This window comes from Petaurus breviceps, unplaced genomic scaffold (assembly GCF_028583685.1).
Source record: "Petaurus breviceps papuanus isolate PSGF00001 unplaced genomic scaffold, PetGlider_PUasm1.0 90849, whole genome shotgun sequence".
NCBI lineage: Eukaryota > Metazoa > Chordata > Mammalia > Diprotodontia > Petauridae > Petaurus > Petaurus breviceps.
The window spans coordinates 16,468,220-16,489,790 of NW_027187361.1; the positions used below are offsets into that span (position 1 = coordinate 16,468,220).

At 38.3% G+C, this 21,571-nt stretch overlaps 1 protein-coding gene across 7 annotated transcripts in view; it reads right to left on the reverse strand.

Annotated features, from left to right (window-relative positions):
- The window catches only part of LOC138149702 (cohesin subunit SA-2-like), a 124,024-nt gene that overhangs the window by 58,880 nt on the left and 43,573 nt on the right, over window positions 1-21,571 (reverse strand). For all 7 annotated transcript variants that reach the window (XR_011165400.1, XR_011165401.1, XM_069072905.1 and 4 more), the window contains 8 exons: window positions 15,314-15,421; window positions 14,165-14,279; window positions 13,628-13,745; window positions 10,822-10,922; window positions 7,635-7,727; window positions 7,453-7,542; window positions 4,718-4,921; window positions 3,091-3,167 (listed from right to left, as the gene is read on the reverse strand). Coding sequence is in view for 5 of the 7 variants with exons in the window: in XM_069072905.1 (XP_068929006.1) it covers window positions 3,091-3,167; window positions 4,718-4,921; window positions 7,453-7,542; window positions 7,635-7,727; window positions 10,822-10,922; window positions 13,628-13,745; window positions 14,165-14,279; window positions 15,314-15,421 (906 nt within the window). In the remaining 2 variants the exon portion in view is untranslated. The remainder of the gene's footprint in view (window positions 1-3,090; window positions 3,168-4,717; window positions 4,922-7,452; window positions 7,543-7,634; window positions 7,728-10,821; window positions 10,923-13,627; window positions 13,746-14,164; window positions 14,280-15,313; window positions 15,422-21,571) is intronic.

A 21,571-nucleotide genomic window follows, 5' to 3' on the forward strand; every position in this document is an offset into this window, starting at 1 on the left:
CACACACACACACACACACACACACACACACACACACACACACACACCTATTTGTGTCTAATGGCAGCCATATCTAGGACCAGGGGGCAGGGGAAGGGAAGAATAAAAAAAAAAAAAAAGAAATTTACATGATAACCATATTACATGAAGTAATAGCAAATTGTATGTAATATTAGATTTGCAATTTCATATGCAATCATCTTTCTTGTTACACTATCTTACGGAAATGCTTGTTTTAGTCCACAAATTAAAGATAAAACACAGTTTTAAATACAAACTGGATCAGAAGGAAAGCCAAAGTTAAGAAAGTCTCAATTACAGAACACTTATGTTCATAAAATGAGGTTTTAATCCTTTCAGTGGCTGAACGTAATTAAGCTAATGTACCGTCATCACTGAACATGGGGAGTAAAAGGCAGCTGATCTTACTTTTCCAATACACACAGCACTTTGCAAACATTGAAGCACTATATGAATGCCGATGACAAGGATTTCCACAAAGTCTCCTCCCTCCAGACTGAATCCTCTTTTGCAACAAAGGAAGACAAATGCTTGCTCTTTTCTGATATAGCGACACTGCTTCAGAATGTGTGTGCTGATGTGCCCTCCAAGTGCCCACGTCTATACACTCGAGGGCAGAGGACACCCACTGTCTGCCTGGGGAGCACTCTGCTGTCTCACTGACGGTCAGGGATGAATCTTCTCTGATGATCAGACTCACTCACAGTGCTGGTCACTGTGTCTGCTGCCTTCTTGGCTCTGCCTGTTTCACTCTACTTCCATTTCTAAAAATCTTCCCGGGGTGGCGAGGTGGCGCAGTGAGTAAGAGCGCCGGCCCTGGAGTTGGGAGACCCGGGATTGGTTCCGGCCTCAGATACTTAGCACCCACACAAAATAACTGGCCGTGTAACCTTGAGCAAGTTACTTAACCCCAATTGCTTTAAAAAGAAAAAAAAAAAAGATCTTCCCGCGTTTCTCTGAATTCCTTGTCATTTCTCGCTTCACAACCATACTTGCTGAATGAGCACCCACTTGGAGGCTGCAATGAATGCTGGGCCTCTGCATCTCTCTCTGCGGTACATTCTGAGCAGTGGGATCATTAGGTCGAAGGCCGTGGGGAGAGAGGGGGCCCTTTTCACCACTTTACAGTACCACACACAAAGACACTTTCCTGTCCTTGTCACTTTTGTCGAGCTATATGGTGTAGGGTAACAACTCAGAGTTGTTTCAGTTTTGTGTTTAACAATAACAATGACTAGTAGCTGATGGTCTGCAAAGTGCTTTACAAATACTGTGTCCCATCAATCCTCACAACAAGCCTGGAAGGTAGGCACTTTATCATCCCTCTTTTACAGGTGAGAAAGCTGAAGTAGACGGGTGAAATGAGGGTCACATAGCTAGCAAGAATCCATGACAAGATTTGAACTCAGGTCTTCCTGACTCCAAACCCCATGACCTACTGCATCACCCAGCTGCCTCTTTTTCTTAATGTCAGCTCTCTGGACCATGTTTTCAATTAGTCATCTAGCATTTCCAATTCTTTTGATAACTATTCATACTATTCATACCCTTTGACCACTTACTCAAGGAGCAAAGATATCTTAACCTGGGGTCTGGTGTACTTTTTAAGAAAAGGTTTATAATTGTAGTCATCACAACTGAGTTTCTTTTATAATTCTATGTATTTTTGTTTACGTATTTTAAAATGCCATTCTGAAAAGGGATGCAAAGTCTTCATCAGACTGCCAAAGGGGGTCTATACTACAAAGAAGGTTAACAGTCATTGGTCTAGAGGAATGGTTCTAAATTTTATATATTTGGGTTATTTATTACCCTGTAATTTTTGGATACAGATTTATTGGTAATGTTTGATACAAATATTTTCCCCACTCTATACTTTCCTTTCTAATTCTATCTTCATTGATTTTTTTTTCATACAAAAGCTTTTAAATTTTACATAGTCTAAAGTATCTATTTCATCTTTTATGCTCTCTGTTGTTCCCTTGTTTGTTTCAGAAATATCCTTCATTCATAATGGTAAAAAATACCTGATCTTTCTCTCTAAATTTTTAAAAGATATGACCTTTTCTATTCAGGTTATGTACCAATTTTGAACTTACTATGGATTTAGTATCAGATACTGGTTGGAGAGAGCTATTTTTAATAGACAAATAACAATGATTTATAAGAATAAACATTTTTGTAATTAGTTGTACATAAGCTAGGAAAGTACATGAGAAATTTGAAGTCTCTCATTTTAAAAGGACTTAGCATTCCCCTAAAAATGTTGTTTATGCTCCTTTGCTCTAGTAAACACTTGTCTTTAGTCGAAAGCAGTTTCTGCTCCTATGCCAATTATCACAAATTCTGAATCACTGGAACTACTAAGGCTTTAGTTTACTTGCTTTTAGTTTTAGTTTACTTAGTTTATGTTTCAATCTCACCTACCCACAGATGACCAAAAAAGATCGTAAAACCATTGTAATAACAGGAAGAACCAACAGTATGAAATAATTAAATATCAGTGCCACAGCAGCACCTCATTAGTAGGTACTACTTTCAATGGCCTATGGAGATCTTCCATCTCCCTGATTCAGTTTCTTGGTGCCACGAGAGATTGTCAACTTGAGAGAAATCTGATTGTACCTAGAAGAAGGAAGGTGATCTTTGCAAAGTACACTTAGAGCTACTAAGGACAGATGTACAAGCAAAGCCTTCACTCACTGTGCACTGTCTGGGACAGCTAAACCCAACTGATATTCCAATGATTCTTAGGGAAAGAGGCAGAGAGAATAATGATCCCTCTGCTATTTCACTATTCTAGCCACACACAGTAGTGCCGAATGTGAAAGTTTTTACTACCAACATGATTAAAACCAAGGGAAAACAACACACATAAAGCATGGGAGTTTCCAGCTACATGAAAAAAACTCTTGCAAATAAAATTATTTCAGTGTTCTCATATCCAGGATCGTTAAAAATCTTATGAACCCATGAACACTATAGGAATCCTAGTCTTGATGAAACACACAGAACGTGTAAACAGACCTGTTTATTATATACATATGTATAAGTAAATAACTATCTTACTTGTGAAAAGCTGTTAGTTTTTTTAGGGCGCAGGACATTCGAAAAATGTGTTCTTCACTTACACCAGAGCCTTCTTCCTAAATGAGTTATAAAAACAGAAATGACAAGGAATGTGGACACACAGATTGCTCTTCTACAATCATCAATATAAAAACAGAACTTGGCTGAGCTACTTATCTTCACTGGAAGCTTTCTTTAACATTTAATCACATTTCACAGTTGTAACATAGAGAGGGAACAGAGAGGCAAAAACAGTAACACCACCTTACACTTGAAGAACTGTTTACGATTAACAAAGGACTTCGCTTGCAATACTTCTGGAAAGTAAGTAGGCATTATTATCTGCCTTTCACAGAGGAGTAAATAAATGACAGTGTCAGGGAGGGTAAATGACTTAGGCACCACACGGGGACATGTGGCATCAAGACTTTTAGAGGAAGGACGAGTCTTGTACCCACAGGCAAGTCATCTGATCACTCAAAGCATCAGTTTCCACATCTGTAAAATGCAGATAAAAAATCCCTGTAGTGGTTATTACATAACCACCTCTACCCTTCGGATTATGGGGAAAGAAAGCTCAATTGAAAGATGACTAATGACTCCTCCCAATCCTGCTTCCCACCATCCTCTTCACATCACACAAGAAAAAAAAATAAAGAAATACAAGTTAACACAACCATGAGAGTTCTCTAATAAGAACAGAGAATACTTAATGTCCTGAAACCAATGGGGGAAAGGAATAGGAAGCATCTTTTGCCTAACTCAATCTTCTCATTACAAGGAAAGAGATGAAATAACTCAACCAAATCCAAACTCCACCCTCTCAATGCTTAATCTCAGCTTAAATGAATTGAGTTCAATATACAGTTTAAAAAATCTTTGGATATAAATTGCCTCCCTACCACTGCAGCCTGCCCACCTGTCTGAAATGACAGAAAACATCAAGAATAAGCTTTCTTTCCTTCATGATGAATTTGGTCACATATTCACATATAGAATTCATGTCTCCAGCAGCTGTTTCTGCATTTTAAAATGAATAAAAAATTTTATTCTACACCATGTTCCTCAAAAACCCTGCTACTTTCCAGATACAAAAAATACACATGTCCAGACCTGGATTAATGACCGCAAGATGCTTTGTAATAGAAAAAAACTAATTCTATGGCCATCAGCAGGGATTTCGCCTCCTTCTCCAAGGTTACCTAGTATAGATTATTCAACGAAAACCCCAGTCAGCCTATTTAACACAAGCAGATTGTAGAGGTTTTCTGTGCATTCAAACAACAAAAGAAAAACACTTGTTTGCTGTATCACCTCTAACATCAAGAACTACGTCAAGAACTAATGTCAGGTAACCTACTACTTTTCAAAACCAGGGCTGCTACCTCATTAGATCCAGTCAGAAGCTCAAATCTGAAATGAGAGACATTCAACTGGGACAAGCCACCTCATGTCATCTATCTTTGTAAGCAGAAGAATTTCCTCTTTTAGGGGTTGGAATGCTAAGTTTCCTCAATATAAATGTTAGAAGTGTCATCTTTCATGCCCTTCTAGTTACTACTGACCACCACCACCCTCATCCTCCATGAGAATCACCTCATCAATTACCAGCCCTGTTTGTACTTACCTCTTGGAAGAAGTCATCGAGCAGCTGGGAGAAGTCCTTCGCTACCTCATCTATTAGCTGGTGTAGGGCCTCAGTCACCACAGGGTAAAATGCAAACTGCTGATTGCAGAGGATGCTGTATACCTTGGAGCAGGCCTCAAGGACATTAAGGTCAGTGTGTCTGTGCACAAGCTCTTTCACCTCCTTTAGCAATGCATTCAAGTACTACGAAGAAATGCAGGGTCTCATGAGGAGGGCCAGGTCACCATCCCAAGGGCTGCTTAACAACTCTAATCCAAGAAGGAAGAGCTAAGTTAACAAGCACTTGTTGAGCATCCGGTGAGCTCTGAGTACTGTACTAAGGAGAAGAGAGCGAATTTGAAGGAGGAAAAGCGGAAGCATATGACAAGAATCAGGAGAACCAAAAAGCTCTCAGTATAATGAGCAGAAGGAGTAATGGGCCTCAGAACCAGAAAATCTGAGCTCAAATTCCAGCGTCAGTCCTGGCCAGCCATATAATCTTAGGCAAGTCGCTGATCCGCACTGAGCCCAGATGCTCAGCTAAAGAGGAAAAAAACTGTGCTAACCTGCCTCATCGGCCAGTGTGAGAAGAGCACTTTGTCAAGTATTATGCAATGTTACTGCTCTACGGATTGTATTAACAATGGTAATGTGTCCCCTGCATTGTGTACACATTACAAACAAGGAATCATGAAGAACTGAAATAACAAATGTCATTTTAAAAATCTGAAAAGAAAAAGAAAACAGACTGTGGCAAGACTGAGGAATCGTCACTGGATATCTATTCCCTGTGCCTTGTTGGTAGCCTCACAGTGTCGAAAGAAATCAAGGAAAACCCTCAGCAGAGAGGGGAAATGCATGAGACTTCACCAAGAATGCCATGTTTGCATAGCAATCTACATTAATGAAGGGAATAACCAAAATGACGAGACCACAAATTCATCTGAGTATCTAATTTTACCATTTTCTAAAAGTACAAATATATTTTATATATTTACATACACAAGCATGTGTATATATGAACATATATGTACACATATATGGTCATAGGATCAGAGATCTAGAATGGGAAAGGCTCAGAAGACAGCATCTAATCCAATCCCTTCATTTTACAGAAGAGAAAATTGAGGTCCTAAAAGGTTAAGTGACTTGCCCAAGGTCCCAAAGCTATTAAGAAGCAGGATTTGAACCCAGTTCCTCTGCCTCTAAACATAGAGTTCAGTACAATGCATGCACTCCCAAACCACTCGGAAAGTAAACAGCATTTACAACTGTACATCTATCATTCTAGACTTTTAGCAATCAGACCTTAGGGAAGGGGTTCTTAACCTGGTGTACAAAGACACCCAAGGGGTCATATATAGCTTTCAAGGGGTCTGTAAACTTGGATGGGGAAAACCTCTCACAGAAATTTCTTATTGCTTTCAGTCATAAATGTAGACAACAATCCCAGCCAGTACTTTTGTCACTAACAGAAATCACAGATGTTTTCCTAGCACAGTTGTTGCAGAATTCTCCAATGATCATTTACATTCATCACTACCTCTACATTATTATACTTATGCGATCCACCGCATCTCATACACTCACAGTCATCCTTGCTATAGAATGTACTTCAATACCACTGTTTGTCTTTGTAATTCCATTTTATACATTTAAAAACATTATTCTAAGAAAGGGTTCGTAAACCTCAGACTTTAAAAGGAGTCCAGGACACCATAAAGTTAAGAACCCTGCTCTAGGGAGCATGGAGGAATGGAAGGAGATGGTTTAATAAAGGGAAACTGTGAGCGTTTTTGGGGGTGAGGTAAAGAAAATGAAGGAAAAAAATCAGATAATAGAAAAAAATAGACCAGGTTCTTGAAATGTAATATGAAAACACTTTAGAAATTACAATTATTCGGCTGGCAAATTCTTTCCAACTTACTCATTCTCCCCACCCATACCCCTCACCCCACATCATCCCCTAAAACCACAAGGGGAAAATCAGGAGCACTCAGTAAACACCAAAAGAGGTGATAAGTAAGCTCCCACTCAGCGTCGACCAGTCCCTACTGACCCTTCTGAACAATAAGGCGTTGGCAGACATGCAAAAAAATCAATCAATAAAAATGAAACCCTTAAAAACATATCTGACTAAACATCATCATCTGTTTCTTGCCCTAAATGTCCCCAAATAAGACACCACACAATCATCACTCCTCTTCAATAATTACTCTCTTGCCTCAACTCTACCTCCCAGTAGGATATCTATTTCTGCTAAAATCTAAGTTCTCTTAGCAGCTAAGAGAGAATCTCTAGGAAAGGTCTCTGTAATTTTCATAGCAATTACTCTAAAGGGCTCCCCACCACCCCAATAACATTCATAGCGTCAGACCCGACACAGTTCTAATCTTTAACAAGCGACCGAAAAACAGAAGCTTATAGCTTATACTGAAAGTGGGTTTCCTGCATGAAAGCTCAAATCATCCACCAAGACATTAAAAAAGCAGGATAACTGACAAATGCAAAAGGGCTGGTTTCATACAATAACAGAACTTAGTGAGGATAAAGCCTCTGAAAATTATAGAAGTGTATTATATCTCAGGCAACAGTTTCTATGACCATCAAAAATCGTAGCTGCTGTATCAACACTATCTCCCTAGATCTGCTCCATTAGCTCAAAAAAAGAGTTACAAGTCTTTCTTCTCCCTCCCTCTCCACCTCAAGTCACCCTCCCCTTCTTCCTTATTCACCTTCTCCAGGTGTCCAGCAACATACATATTCAAATTATAATACTGGGGAATTTGCAGGAAGTTTGTCACTTTTTCTGTATCCGATGAATACTACAGAAAAAAAAACAACAACAAAACATGAGAGTGCTGCCGGAATTCCAACGGAATGTTGAACGCCAGCTCAGGATGCAGCTGCCCCGCACCTTGGCCAAGAGCTCAGGAAGCACTATGATGAAACGCTCAGTCATCCGGATGCGGTCTTCCATTTGAGCTCTCTTCTCCTTTGCTGTGAGGGCCTGCAGAAAAAGCACAAGGCACAAGACAAGGCTTAGACAAGGCTCAATATCACTGATTCCGTATCAGAGTTTAAATGTTACCTTGAATGAATTAAACTGATAAATTAAATGGATGGATTTTTAAAAAAATATGAAATGCTCAGATTAACAGAGCAAGAAATAGAAAATTTAAATAATCTGATTTTTAAAAAAGAAATTGAACAAGTCCTAAAGAACTCCTAGAGAAAAAAAAATCTTGGAAATCAGATGGATTTACAAGTGAATTCTATTGACTATTCAAAGAATTAATTCTAATATTACAAAAATTGTTTAAAAAATAGGAAAAGGGATCCTATCCTTTTGTGATATAAATATGGTCTTGATACCTTACCAGAGAGAATAAAAAGAAAAAGAAAACTATGAACCAATCCCAAGTGAACATGAATGCAAAAAAAACTAAATCAAATTTTAGCAAAGAAGCCACTTATCAAAAAGATTATAAACCATAAACAAGTTCAGTTTATACCATGAATATGGAATTGGTTCATTACTAGGAAAACCATAAATGTAAATATAAAAGACTATATTAATGCCAAGAAAAATAAAAATCATATGATTAAGTCAACAGATGCAAAAAAAAACTTTTGACTAAATACAATGCCCATTTCTGTTTTAAAAAAGAAAAATCTAGGAAAAAATGGACCTTCACTTAACACAACAATAATACGTTTTTAAAAAAACTAAGAGCCTACATTATTTGTAATGGGGATAATTAGAAGCTTCTCCAATAAGACTAGAAGTAAAGCAAAGATTCTTACCACATCACTATCATATGCAAAAGTTCTAGTAATACTAATTATAGCAACAAGAAAAAATAAATTGGGGAACTAAAAAGTATAGGCAAAAAGGAAACAAAGTTATCACTTTTTTGAGAACCCTAGAGATTCAACTACAAAATTAACTGAAACAATAACTTCAACAAAGTTACAAAATACTACATAAATCCACATAAATCATCAGTATTTCTATATATTACCAAGAAAATCCAGCAAAAAGAAAGAGAAATTCCATTTAAGATAACTATGGAATATATAAAATCCTTGGAAGCCCATCTACCAAGATAACACACAGGAACTATATGAATGCAACTTCTAAATACTATTTAACAACAGTTCAGGGATCCTTACTAAATATAGGTGTGAATAAATGTAGAAATATGAACAACTCATGAGGAGGCCAAGCCAATATAATAACAATAATAATGATACTATCTAATTTATGAATTCAGTGTCATGAAAATCAAACTACCAAAAGTTTACTTGATGGAAAAAATAACAAAATTCACCTAGAGTAACAAATGGTCAAGAATTTCAATAAAAATAATGAAAAAAGTGGTAAGGAAGCCTCACACTGCTGTCTCTTCAAATAATCATTCTAGATATTTCCTTTGCTTCACTGCCAATATTCTAGAAAGATGATTCCATTTCCTTATCTTCAACCCCCTTGAAATCAGGCTTCAGCTCATAGGACTTTACCAAAATTGTTTTCATCAAAGTCACTAGCAACCTCAAACAACAAATCCAATTGTCTTTTCTCAATGGTTTTAATTTTCATCAAAGCAGAATACTCCTAAATACACCTATATAATCCTCATGTCTCCCCCAGAAGTCTAACCTCACATTCCCAACTGTCTGATGAATACTGCTAACTCAATAGCCCCTGGAACTTCCAACTCAACATTTCCAAAAGAGAACTAATCATTTTCTCCTCAAACCTGCATTTCTTCTCTGAAACAATATCCTCTCATTCACTCAGACTCATCAGTCGTCTTCCATCATTTCCTATCCCTCAATATCGAATACTTACTGGATACTAAATCCTATCAATTCTATCTTCACAAGACTTTTCCACAGTCCCTTTTTACTCAGAGTGCCACCACAGCATGTAAGGCCCTTATTAACAACTGTCTAGAGTACTGAAATAAACTCCTAACTGGTCACCCTACCGCCAATCTCTCTACTTAACAATCTAGCCTTCATGCAACCACCAATATAATTTTCTTGATATACTGATATGATCACATCTCAAAACTGCTCAAAAAACTTCAGTAACTGCCCACTGCCTACAGGACAAACTATTAAAAATCTGCCTCAAAGGTGTATCTGCAGACTTCATGAACTCTGTATTCCACACAAATGGATCACTAGCCATTCCTGTCTCTAATCTATCTTTCCACCACTTGCGCACATTTGCACAGAGCCATCTCTGGCCCTTTCAAGGCCCTGCTCAGGCTTCATACTGTCCTTGATCAGCCTCAACAAGAAATGACTCTCCTCCAGAATTGTTCATTTCTCCTGGAGACCCTTGTCTTATGCACTTATGTCTTGGTTAGCTATGTGTGCATTTTATCCCACTGTTAAAATGAAAATTCCTTCAAATAGTTTTCAAACTATTCTCTTGTAAATGTCTTGAAAGACTGAAGAATTTTCTGCTATTTTTAGTGCCAGTTAATCTCCATCTTTAAAGGATGGACTTCAATTTGTGGAACTGCCAAAATTCATCTTCAAGTCAGAAAGATGACCAAACTGGGTAATACCACTATTAGAATTCTAGAGTTAGAAAGGACCTCAATGGCCATCTGGTCCAACATTATCAAATTACAATTGAGGAAACTAAGGCCTTGGAAGATAAAGTAATTTGACTAAAGAAACGTTGCAGAGTAGAGCCCTGGAGTCAGGAGGACCTGGGTTCGGATCCGGCCTCAGACACTTAACACAAAAAATAGCTCTGTGACCTTGGGCAAGTCACTTAACCCCAACTGCCCTCCAAAAAGCACAAAAAAAAAAAAGGTTCAAGTAAGCAAAGTAAAAAACATAAGTATAATAAAATGACATTACTTTTCTTCTCTAACTTATAAACAGCTTAGAATAGCCAAAGCCCAACAATGAAATACAGCATTTTTAAAAATACAGTTCAATGCATTTATATGTGTTTTTTAAAAGTCTTATCATATAGTCACACACTTCATATTTATTTTATAAATTTCCAGAGGACTAGAAAGAAAGAAAGCAGTTCACAAGAGCCCTGGGATTAAGTAAAAAGAAATTGCACTCACTTTTCTGCCTCCTCGACCCACTGGAGGATGGCCCTCTGCAGTCTGGCGCACCGCTGCTGCGATTATTTCCACCAGGACACTTTCCTGGGCATCTGTAAAGGCTGTGAACATATCAGAATGTCTAATCAGAGAATTTCAGGGGGTAAAGGAAATTCAGCATGCAGTGATACAGCAAAAGAAACAAATGTGGGAATGATTCCAAACTGTTTTCCAGAATGGTTTCACCAATTCACAGCTCCACCAACAGGGTATTAGTGTGCCTGTTCTCCCATAACCCCTACAATAATTAGCATTTTCCTGTCATCTTTAACAATATGACTGCTGAAAGGTAGAATCTCAGCTTTTTTAGTTTTAATTTCTCTATTAGTGATCTAGAGCATTCTTATTATTAATTATGAGTTTTATTTCCTGATTTGAGAATTGCCTATTCAAATATGCTTTGACCACCTATTTATCGGAGGAAAACTCATTCTTATATATTTGTGTCAAACTCTATATAGCTTGGATATTAGACCTCTTTTAGAAAAATCTGCTTAACATTTTCCCCAATTACTTGTTACAAACAAATAGCACATAAAGTAAAGTCTCTTATACTAATTCTTATATTCTTAAGGGGTTTTTGGGTGGTGAAATGTTTATGATTAAGTTCACGATGAAAAAAAATTTATAGAAGAAATGGAGAGATGGGAAGAACTCCATTCAGGAGTCTAGGAACTGATTTTGTTGAGAGACAGCACTCCTTATCTTTTTAAATTCAGTAAGCTCGTAGGATTGACCACTTCTGAAAGAGCAGAGTGAGCAAGTGCTTTATGTAAGGAAAACTCTTCCCAATCAAGCTTCTTAAATAAAGTATATGTCACACCAAAACATGGCTTTGTCAAGTGTATCCCTAAAAAATTCAGAAAAGAAAAAAAATAAATTTAATAGAAAGGAGGCATACTTTTCCTTTATTAATGAAACTAATGGTGTTTGGTACTTGAGGGGACCTTAGAGTCCATCTCGTCTAAACCCTTCATAAAGAAACTAAACATCAGAGAATCTAGATTCTCTTGTAGAGAATACAAGAGAATTGAATACAAGAGAAATGTAGCTTGTCCAAGGTCACACGGTCCACAACAAAACTGAAACAAGAACTCAGTTTCCTGATTCCTACTATTTCCACTAGTTGCTGTTGACTCATTTTCAGTTATATACAACTCTACATGACCCCATTTGGGGTTTTCTTGACAAAGATACTAGAGTGGTTTGCCACTTCCTTCCCTAAATCATTATACAAATGAGAAAACTGAGGCAAACAGGGTTAAGTGACTTGCTCAGGATCATATGGCTGAGGTCAGATTTGAATTCAGGAAGATTAGTGTTCCTGACTCCAGGTCCGGCACTGTGCCTCCTAAATGTTTGTTTCCATTAAACCATTCTATAAATAGGGAATATTTTTCTTTCTCAGAGCAAAGAAATACTAACTCACTGAATTTCTAAGGAAACTCCTCCATTTTCATAACTTTTAAAGAATTAAAGTGAGAACAAAGCCCTAAAAATGTCCATATTATAGCAGCTCTGCCAGAAGGCCATGTGTCCTTGAGGAAATAAGAGGCACATACTTGTAAAAAGAATTACTCAACTTAATTCAGCAATTTAGATCTCTGAAGTTATACCTTCACTTGATACATTAAACCAATCTTGAGCCTAGTACAAAAGGCTACAATGACAAAGACACCATGCAGTGTGGCTCCAGTTATAACCAACACTGCTGGCAAATCCCTAGGTTAGAGCCAAGGAGAAAGACTTTGGCCCTATTTAACCAAGCAAAAGACAGCACATGTGGAGATAGGACATATAACAGAACTGATCAAATAATAGAAGGAGCATAAAGTAGTGAACTTCATGGTCCTTGCTTGAACAATAATAACACGTCACATTTATGTAATGCTTCACAATTCACAAAATACTCTTGAAAAATCACTAAACACATAACAGCCAGTATGACTAGAAAAAGTTCTTTTATTGAGACCCCCACATAAACATATTATTTCTGTCAATACATCCAAGATCCAAAAGTGTTCCATGTGTATTGCAAATTATTTTGAGAAATCCTAGATTATGTGACCACTAAGGTCACAGTTCAAACATTCTCTGATTCTGTCAGATAGTGACAGAAATTCACTACTTCCTCTGGAAAGCAACCATACTCTGAGAGTTAAGTGCTTTTCAATAAAGTATATGATCCTAAAGACGAAGTGTTAGTAAACTTCAACTAAAGGTCAAAAAGGGCAGATTCCAATTTTTAATCACAAAATGGCCTTCTTCCCATGGAATAACATCAAGTAGTACTTCAGTTAATACATCTTTTTTGTCAGCAAAGGATGTTACATAATCTAACAAGACACAGGGCCTCTAGAACACATTCCTTGAAGCTACCCACATTTTACAATCAAATAGAAAGTAAATGAAATTTATACTTTTAAGAGTCTTCTAGCCAACAAATGTTTTTAAATACATATGGGTAAATCAGTATAGGTTAGATAAACTAAAAAAAATAAATTTGGTTTATAACACCTAAGGTTTCTCCGAAGTATGAAAAACTAAAGGATAACAACAGTTTACAGATTCAGAAAATGAAATTATGTGTTCATAGAGATTTATCACCTTGTCCCATGCCAGGTCCAGACCAGTGAGGCTTCGAACTTAGAATGAGTATTCCAGTTGGGTTCCATGGCTTCTGGATGGTCCCTGGATAGGATAAGCCATCTCCCCCTAAACTATTAGGAAAAGGCATTTAAGGAGACCCCAAAATCTTGTCTCTCACCTTCTTCCTTTCTCATGGGCTTGTCCCTTAAAAGATTTGTCAAACACTCCCAGTCTCTCAGCAAACCGTCTTCCCAGTCCCACAAGCTATCCACCAAGTAGGTGACATGTTTATGAAACTAAAAGAGAATTTTTTAAGATGATATAATATAAGGATCAAGGGCAAACAAAACTACAAAAAAGTCTAATATTCCTTATAAATATAAACCACACCACAAGTAAGTTCCCCACTTGACTAGTCAGCACCAAAAACAGATCCAGATTTCATTTTTCCATAGTTCCATGGTTATACAGTAGCTAACATAACATATCCCAAACAAGCAAAGAATATCATCATCTTACAGGGGACTGTATGAATGTTGCCACTTTACTCCAATCAAAAGCTGACAAATATCAAATCCCAGTAATTCTATAGTTTATCATCAAGTCTAATTTCAAAACAAAACAAGATGGTTCCACCAGTAAATACTCAGACTTTTAAAAATATTCTCAGGCCTAGTAACACCACTTCCCAGCAAAAAGAAAGTCTTTTCCTCACCCCATGGCTCAAGAAGAAAGTAATAAGTTTTTTCAAGCGTCTGAGGCTATAAACAAACTTATTTTTCTTCTTGAACTGAGGAGTCTCCTCTTCACCTGGTGGGAGACAAAAGAGCCTGGGAAGAAAAAAAGAAAAGGAGAGGTTCTCATTCAGCCATGCATATAATCAACCTGCAAAGGATTAGAAATTCTTTCAGGATTTTGAACTTAAAAACTATCACAAGATTACTATTCATTTAAGTTATTTATCATTGAACTTGGAAACTGTGGAGCTACTAGTTAACTTTTTTTTTTTTTTGCTTTTTGGAGGGCAATTGTTAGGTGTACTAGTTAACTCTTAAAGGGTCAAAGCACTGGCTACACCCCTAACCTCACTCTAGATAACATCTCCCCTGACATCACACAATGAAGATCATAGGGTGGGAAGGAGGTTTAGTAGCTATATCAGCACATGGCAGCAGCAAGTCATCATGTCAGACTCCCAGGCCCCTGCAGAAGTCGGAAGTTCGATATCCATTCCTTCTCTAACGAGGATCCTCAGAAACAAGCCAGATACAGGGAGAAGTGACACAGTTAAAAAGGATTCTCACTTCTTCTGCGGTTTTAAAATCACCTTTTGAACATTTAAAAGCTCCCAACTACTGCAAATCCCACTATGACAAATAATGTGAAATAAACCGTGATGATGAATCATTTCATATTTCACTGTTACACATAACCAGATATTATCAAAAGGATAGGCTGAAAATTGAGTGTGAGGTCCGTGTGGACACTTTCTTAAGAAAGGCTACACTTTAACATTAAGAAGCAGACAAGGATAAACCCTGGCTTCCACTTTCGGTACTAACCGACGATAAATCAAGTCAGCAAATGAGTAAGATTCCACAATATGGGAGGGCAGGGAAGGCGATGCTGACAAATGGTCAGACTTGGGGCTCTTTCCTTTCTTTTTCCTTCTTGAAGATAAGTTTAGGAGAGAGCCCGAGGAACAAGAAGCCCCCTGCTGACTGCCGACTGAGTAAGGAGGTCGACTGGCTCCCAAAATGGCCCATCTCAGGTTAAACGCCCCTTCCACAGAGCAGACATCTGCTGCAGCAACACAAACGGGCACAGTAGCTTGATTTTTTAAAGAGTATGATGGAGAAGATACCTTTTGCAGAGCAATTCCCCGGCTACTACAGCTAAGGGTCTGTATGTCGCATACACAAAATGATACATAGCTTCACATTCCTCTGATGACACTGTATTCTCACAATGCCTATGGAAAAAAACAGAAGACAATGCTAAGGTTGTGATTTAAAAGGGTTTTCAAGTACCACACTCAATAGTATTGATTCTAAACAGTTCTATTTAGATAACAATTTATATAAAAAAGATCCCAAAATGTTATTAGTATTATTGTACTGTTTGATTATAAATGCAGTTTACCTTCTGCACTACAAGTCATGATCCCAATAAACGTTAGTTAGGACTTATTCATTCACAGAAAGGTTTTCAGAACTACTTCAATTACATATTGATTACACATTATAAATCTGCGGATTAGTCCATGATTTAGTTCTAATCATGAGCCAAATCTGACTCCAAGTACTGTGTATCATTTAAACATTACACAGTAATGAAGCTTGTCTCTTAACACAAAAAGTCACAGAGGTATTAGTCTTTTTTCTAGAAATTAGCTTTATAAACATCTGTATGGGGTGTGCGTGTATTTATGGTATCACTGCTGGCAAGTGATAAGGTGGTAAACTCTGGCCTATTGTACTTAAAGCCCCTTCAAACATAATAGTGCTGTGCCATTATATCACAGGATATTATATTTGCATGTCACATCTTTATGCTGCCTTTAACTTTTAAAATAACGTCATATCTATCACCCTATAACATTATAAAATTATTCAAGAAAAGATCACACACAAGTTTATTATTTCAATGGCATGTTAAGGCATTTAGACAGGAAAGGCTACCCAGTAACATCGGTCATAACAGGGCCAAGTAAAGGAGCACAACCAAAAACCCAAACCCTACTTACTCTAACCAGCAGGTAACACTCCCTCTTTCATAGCTATCACACTCTAGCAGCTTTTTAGACCGAATCCATTCCCAGGACCCATCTTTTCCTGTGCCTCCACACTTTTCTCTGAATAACCTTCCTGATATGATCAAGAAGAGAGGCTCCCATCATCTACTAAATAAAGTATGATGCCAGATTCCAGCACTGAAAGTCCTTTCGAATCTGGCTACAACCTAGTCTCTCACATTATCCTGCATTCTGGCCAATCCCATTCTTCCCTGCCCCTCCCATTTCTATGCCTTTTCTCACCCCGTCCCTAGAATGCACTCCCCAACCCTTGCCATCCTCCACAGACTGAAGCCTCTCTGTTTTTTCATAGCATCATCCGAGAAGCGCTGCCTCCTACTTCACTTACTTCTCTCCCAGTGATCAAGGGATCCTCCAACAGCACTGTGGGTAGACTCGCTCTTTTCAATCACCACTCTGCCTAGTTATTTGTGTGCCCGTACTTTCCTGCCTCTGAAGCTCCTAGAGAGCAGGGTCTGTGTCACTTCTAATCACCAGCATACAAGTTAGGCACTTAAATGCTGAATGTAATACCCCTTTAACAGTACTTCTCTACTAATAACTGGCTGAAAACACCAATGCTACCCTTCGACAAAAAACAAAATACAAACTTAGCAGCATAAGAAAGTGGTGGAAACAGGATTTGGAGTCAGAGGAGCTGGGTTCAAATCCTAGCTCTGCTACTTACTACCTGTGTGATTCAGGATAAGTCACTTCACCTCTCTGGACCTCAGTTTCCTCATCTGTAAAATGAGGGAGTTCTTCACAGGAGCAGGACTGAGAGTAAGAATACATGGAAATGCTGTGGCAATCTAAGAAATGAGGGTGTACAAGGCATTAAACTATGAATGCCATTATTTCTGACCCAAGATCTGTTTTCATAAAATGAAATGCATTCATAGTTGAAATTGTACTTAGGTTAATGTGAAACCCACAGTAATTCTTGCTGGCCCTGAGAGATCTTTGATCTGCTTTAGAATGTGAGACTTGTCAAATTAAGTCATGACGTACACTTTGGAATTCTCTTTAAGGGCAGTTATGATTTATATATATATATGTGACTGTCCTCTACAACCAATTCCTATTGCCTATAGGATAAAACAGAAACTCTTCTGTTCAGCTTTAAGGCCCTAAATAAGCTTAGTCCAACTTACCTTCCCAGCTTCAATGGACATTACTCTCCCTCCCATACTCTGCAATAGAGACAAAATGACATTCTCCTTGCACAAAAAACACCCCATATCCTGCGGCTGTGCCTCCTCACACCTGGGATGTTTTCTCTTCTTACCTCTTTCTTAGGGTCCCTCTTTTACTTTAAGATGGCAGTTCAAACTGGTCATCTTCTGCATCAGCTTTCCTGGACCCTCCTGCTAGTATTCTCACTCCCAACTTTATATTTAACTACTTTGTATATGTTTGCATTTATAAACTTCATATTTATGCTACATGTTGTTTACATATATGACTCATTGATTAGGATATAAGCTCACTTTCAGAAGAGACTGTTTCTATGTATTTGTTTCCCCAGAGTCAAGCAAAGGGCCTGGCACAAAATAAATGCTTAATAAATATTTGCTGATTAAATTCCTCAATCCGATTTACTGAAAATAAATCCTTAGATATGCAGGGCACATCAGTGACAAACTCTTAAAATGGGCATGAGGAGTGACTAAAGAGAATAAAGCTTTTAGACACTAAACTATAATCAGTTCTTAAACTAAGCTGCAAACATCATATTTAGAAGGCAATGTTGGGACTGAAAGCAAAATAGTCTTTCTGGTGGTATCTGTTCCAAGCTATCTTTGTAAATTCATTACCGTATTTATAAAATACAAATATGCACTCCCCATGTACCTTACTGGGACAATGTCTTGGTATTATTAATGAGCCTATCCCACCCTCGCTGTTCCTCTCCCCCCAGTTTTCATTCCTCCAACACAGGTTACTGATAGTACACATTACAATGAGCACACATGCCATAATCATCACATATGGTAACAGTCTCTGTGTTCTATGGCAGAAAGTGCATCAGCCCTTACAAAGCCATCCTTTGTTAATGAACATCTTCATCCTACCTCAGAGGGAGGTTAAGGCTTAGCCGTGCTCTAACACGGGTACAATGGCCCAGCACAACACTAATTTCTTCCCAACTAGATTGCAAGCTCTCGGACAGCAGGGTCTTCTTTCTAGCTTTCTTTCCCAACACCCAGCACAGGACCTTCAGGATAATATAATAAATGCTGATGCAATTTAAATCCCTGTATATTAGAAGACAAAGCATCCCTCCTTCTCTGCCTCAATTTTTTTCACCTTATAATGAAAGATTCCACTAATTTTAAAATTCCCATAATGTCAATCTATAGATGACAAATGCTTAGGGTGTATACTGTGTTAATACATATCCATACATATGTGTGTGCCTGCACACGTGCTCAGTCATATTTATTATTATATGCAAAACGAAGCATTTGCCTCTTTGAATGCAATCTCTCTGGGAATAGAGGCTATTTTGTTTTTGTCTTTGTACGCCCAGTGCTTAGCACATAAAAGGTAAAGCTTTACTGCTAAAGACTTTGAAAACCATTGATTTCAAGAACCTTCATGGACCCTAGTTTCCTTATCCGTAAAATGGGAAAACTGTGCTTTTTCCTCAGCTCTAACAGTCTATTATGTGTTATAAAATACATTAGAGGTAAACATTATGTTCTTCAACATACAGAGTTATGGTGTAATATTGGCTCTCAGAAAAAGAGATTATTCTACAATGTCATGCTACCAGGAACAAGGAGGGAAATAGAAACCAGATTCCTCACCAGAAAGGCTATTTGTCAATGACTGCTGAACATCCCGTGACAGTCAATATTGAGAAAACCAACACTGTCATGTGGCAAAATCATCTTTCACTTATTGTGCTAAAATTCTAGTTGAACCCTACACCTCAGGGCTGTCTTTTGCAGAGCATATGCCCACAAAGAAAGCTCTTTCCTCCAGCAGGCCTATTCACAAGCCAGCTTCCAAGAGGATCATGGCTTTCCAAACTCTTCAGTACAACAGCACATTTTTCCAACTGCCCATATGATCCAGTTACACTCGTCCTCCCAGTAAAACACTCAAAACTATTTTCAGAGAGTGGCAGATGGTAAATTAGACACTCCAAGGAATTCTGCCACTAAGCATAGCTTAATAGATTTATGGCTTTTGTCTTTAAACAGAATAATTTTGTGGGAAACAAGATCTCAAATTATTCAGATCTATAGTTTGTCAGATGAATCAATGGTTCCATTTTCTTTTTTAAAATTCTACATATACATGCAGAGAATTGTCCAGTGGCATGAATTATGATAAAGGAAAAAGAAAGAATGAGAAAAGGTAAAAGTAAGGCTTTCCCAAATAAGGCAAATAAATTTGTCTAAAGTAGTGCTAAAGTCATTGAACATTCCAATGGAAATGTTTCAAAAAAAACTGTTTGATCAAATTCAGTAATTATTAAATGCTTATTAAATACCTTTCTAAAAGACTCTAGGTCATGAAAATAAAATAAGATACAGACCTCACCTTTAAGGAACTTACACTCTAATACAGGGCTAGTGTGTAAATACTGTAATACTATGTGTACTATAATACAAGGCAAAATGTGACATCTATAATCACAGAAAGGTCCAGATAAAAGAGTATTTGGGAGCCATGGAAAGAGCAGTGAGCCCAGAGTCAGACTAGCAGTGCAATAAGACAAGTTAATTTACTTGGGAAATTAAAGACGGAGTGCATTGGAGAGAGATTAGAGGCAATGGTCTCTAAAGACAATGATGGGTTAAACTAGTGTAATGGCAATAGGAATGAAAAAAATGGGGTCAGGTCTTGACAACTGATTGGATAAGTGGAGTAAAAAAAGGTGAGAGCCAAAGATGACTACAATGTGGGATCTGCAAAATAAACAAGATTTCCATAGTTTTGCCTTGAGTGCCATGTACTCTCCAGCTAGCAAGAACTATAGTTCACTCAGGTTCAAAACTCTGCTGTCATTCTTGACTTCTCTGCCTTACTCCACAGTCAACCAGTTATCAAATCTTGCCATTTCTACTGCCACAACATCTCTTGCATTCATTTCCAGCTCACCACTAACAGTCACCCCTACAGTTTGGGCCCTCATCTGTTCTTGTGTAAGACTTTTGCAAACAACTTGTAACTGGTCTGCCTGCCTCAAGTCCCACAAGTATGAAAACTGTTCTCTTAAAGAGTAAGTCTGACCATGTCCACGACCAAGTCTTCCCCACCTTCTTTTATACTCAATATATTTCAGTAGCTTCCTATCACCTCTAGGATCAAATCTAAATCTTGTTTGACACTGAAAGATCTTCACCAACTGGCTGTATCCTATTTTGATAGCCTTATTAGACACAATTTCTTTCCATTTACTCTAGGATCTAGTCATGCTGGTCTTCTAGCAAAGGTTCACACAACAGTTCAGTTCCCATCTCCATACTTTTGTACTGGCTGTTCCCTCATGCTGTGAGGAGGAAGCCTTAGCAGGGTTAATCCCTCTACTCAAACAATCCCATTCCATCTCATCTCCTCCAACAGATTATTCCCTCTGTCATCCCTCCAATAGCATGAATTTTTCATCTCTCCCTGTGTGCTGGTTCCATCCCTGCTGCCTACAAACATGCCTGTTTTCCCCATCTTGAAAAAACAGTCACTTGATTCTTTCCTCCCTGCTAGCTGCTGTCCTGTATCTTTTCTGCCCTTTGTGGCTAACCTCCTTCAGAAGGCCACCCACAGGCACCTGCACTCTTCCCCCTCTCAGTGCATGGCTTCCTTCTGGACTGCTGCACGGCTCTGGGGACACAGTCTCCCCAAGGTGAAGTCCTGCTTTCGGGTGTTAGATGTAAACGCCTTGAGGGAACTTTTCCCATATGGCCTATCCCTACCATCCCCACCTGCTGGTTTCTTCTCCCCAAGTCACCTTCCACATCTTGTGTATGCATACCGGTATTCTGTACATAGGCATGCACGTTGTCTCTTCGGTTACGTACTCTGTGACTCTGTGACGCTGTGGACTGTTTCCCTTTTGTCTTTGTATCTCCAGCACCAAGCCAATACGAGGCACACAGTGGACACTTAACAAATGGCTGCTTATCCACTGACAAAGAAAACAGCTAGAAGCCTATGGGGAAAGGCAGAGCGCCTACCAGAGTGAACCTGAGAAATTCCAGTATTTTCCTCCTTGAGGATTCGCCTTAATTCACACAGACTGAAGATGAATGCATCAAGAAAAGGAAAAGAAAAAGACATATCGATCACTTTCCTCCCTCAAGTTCATACAGCACA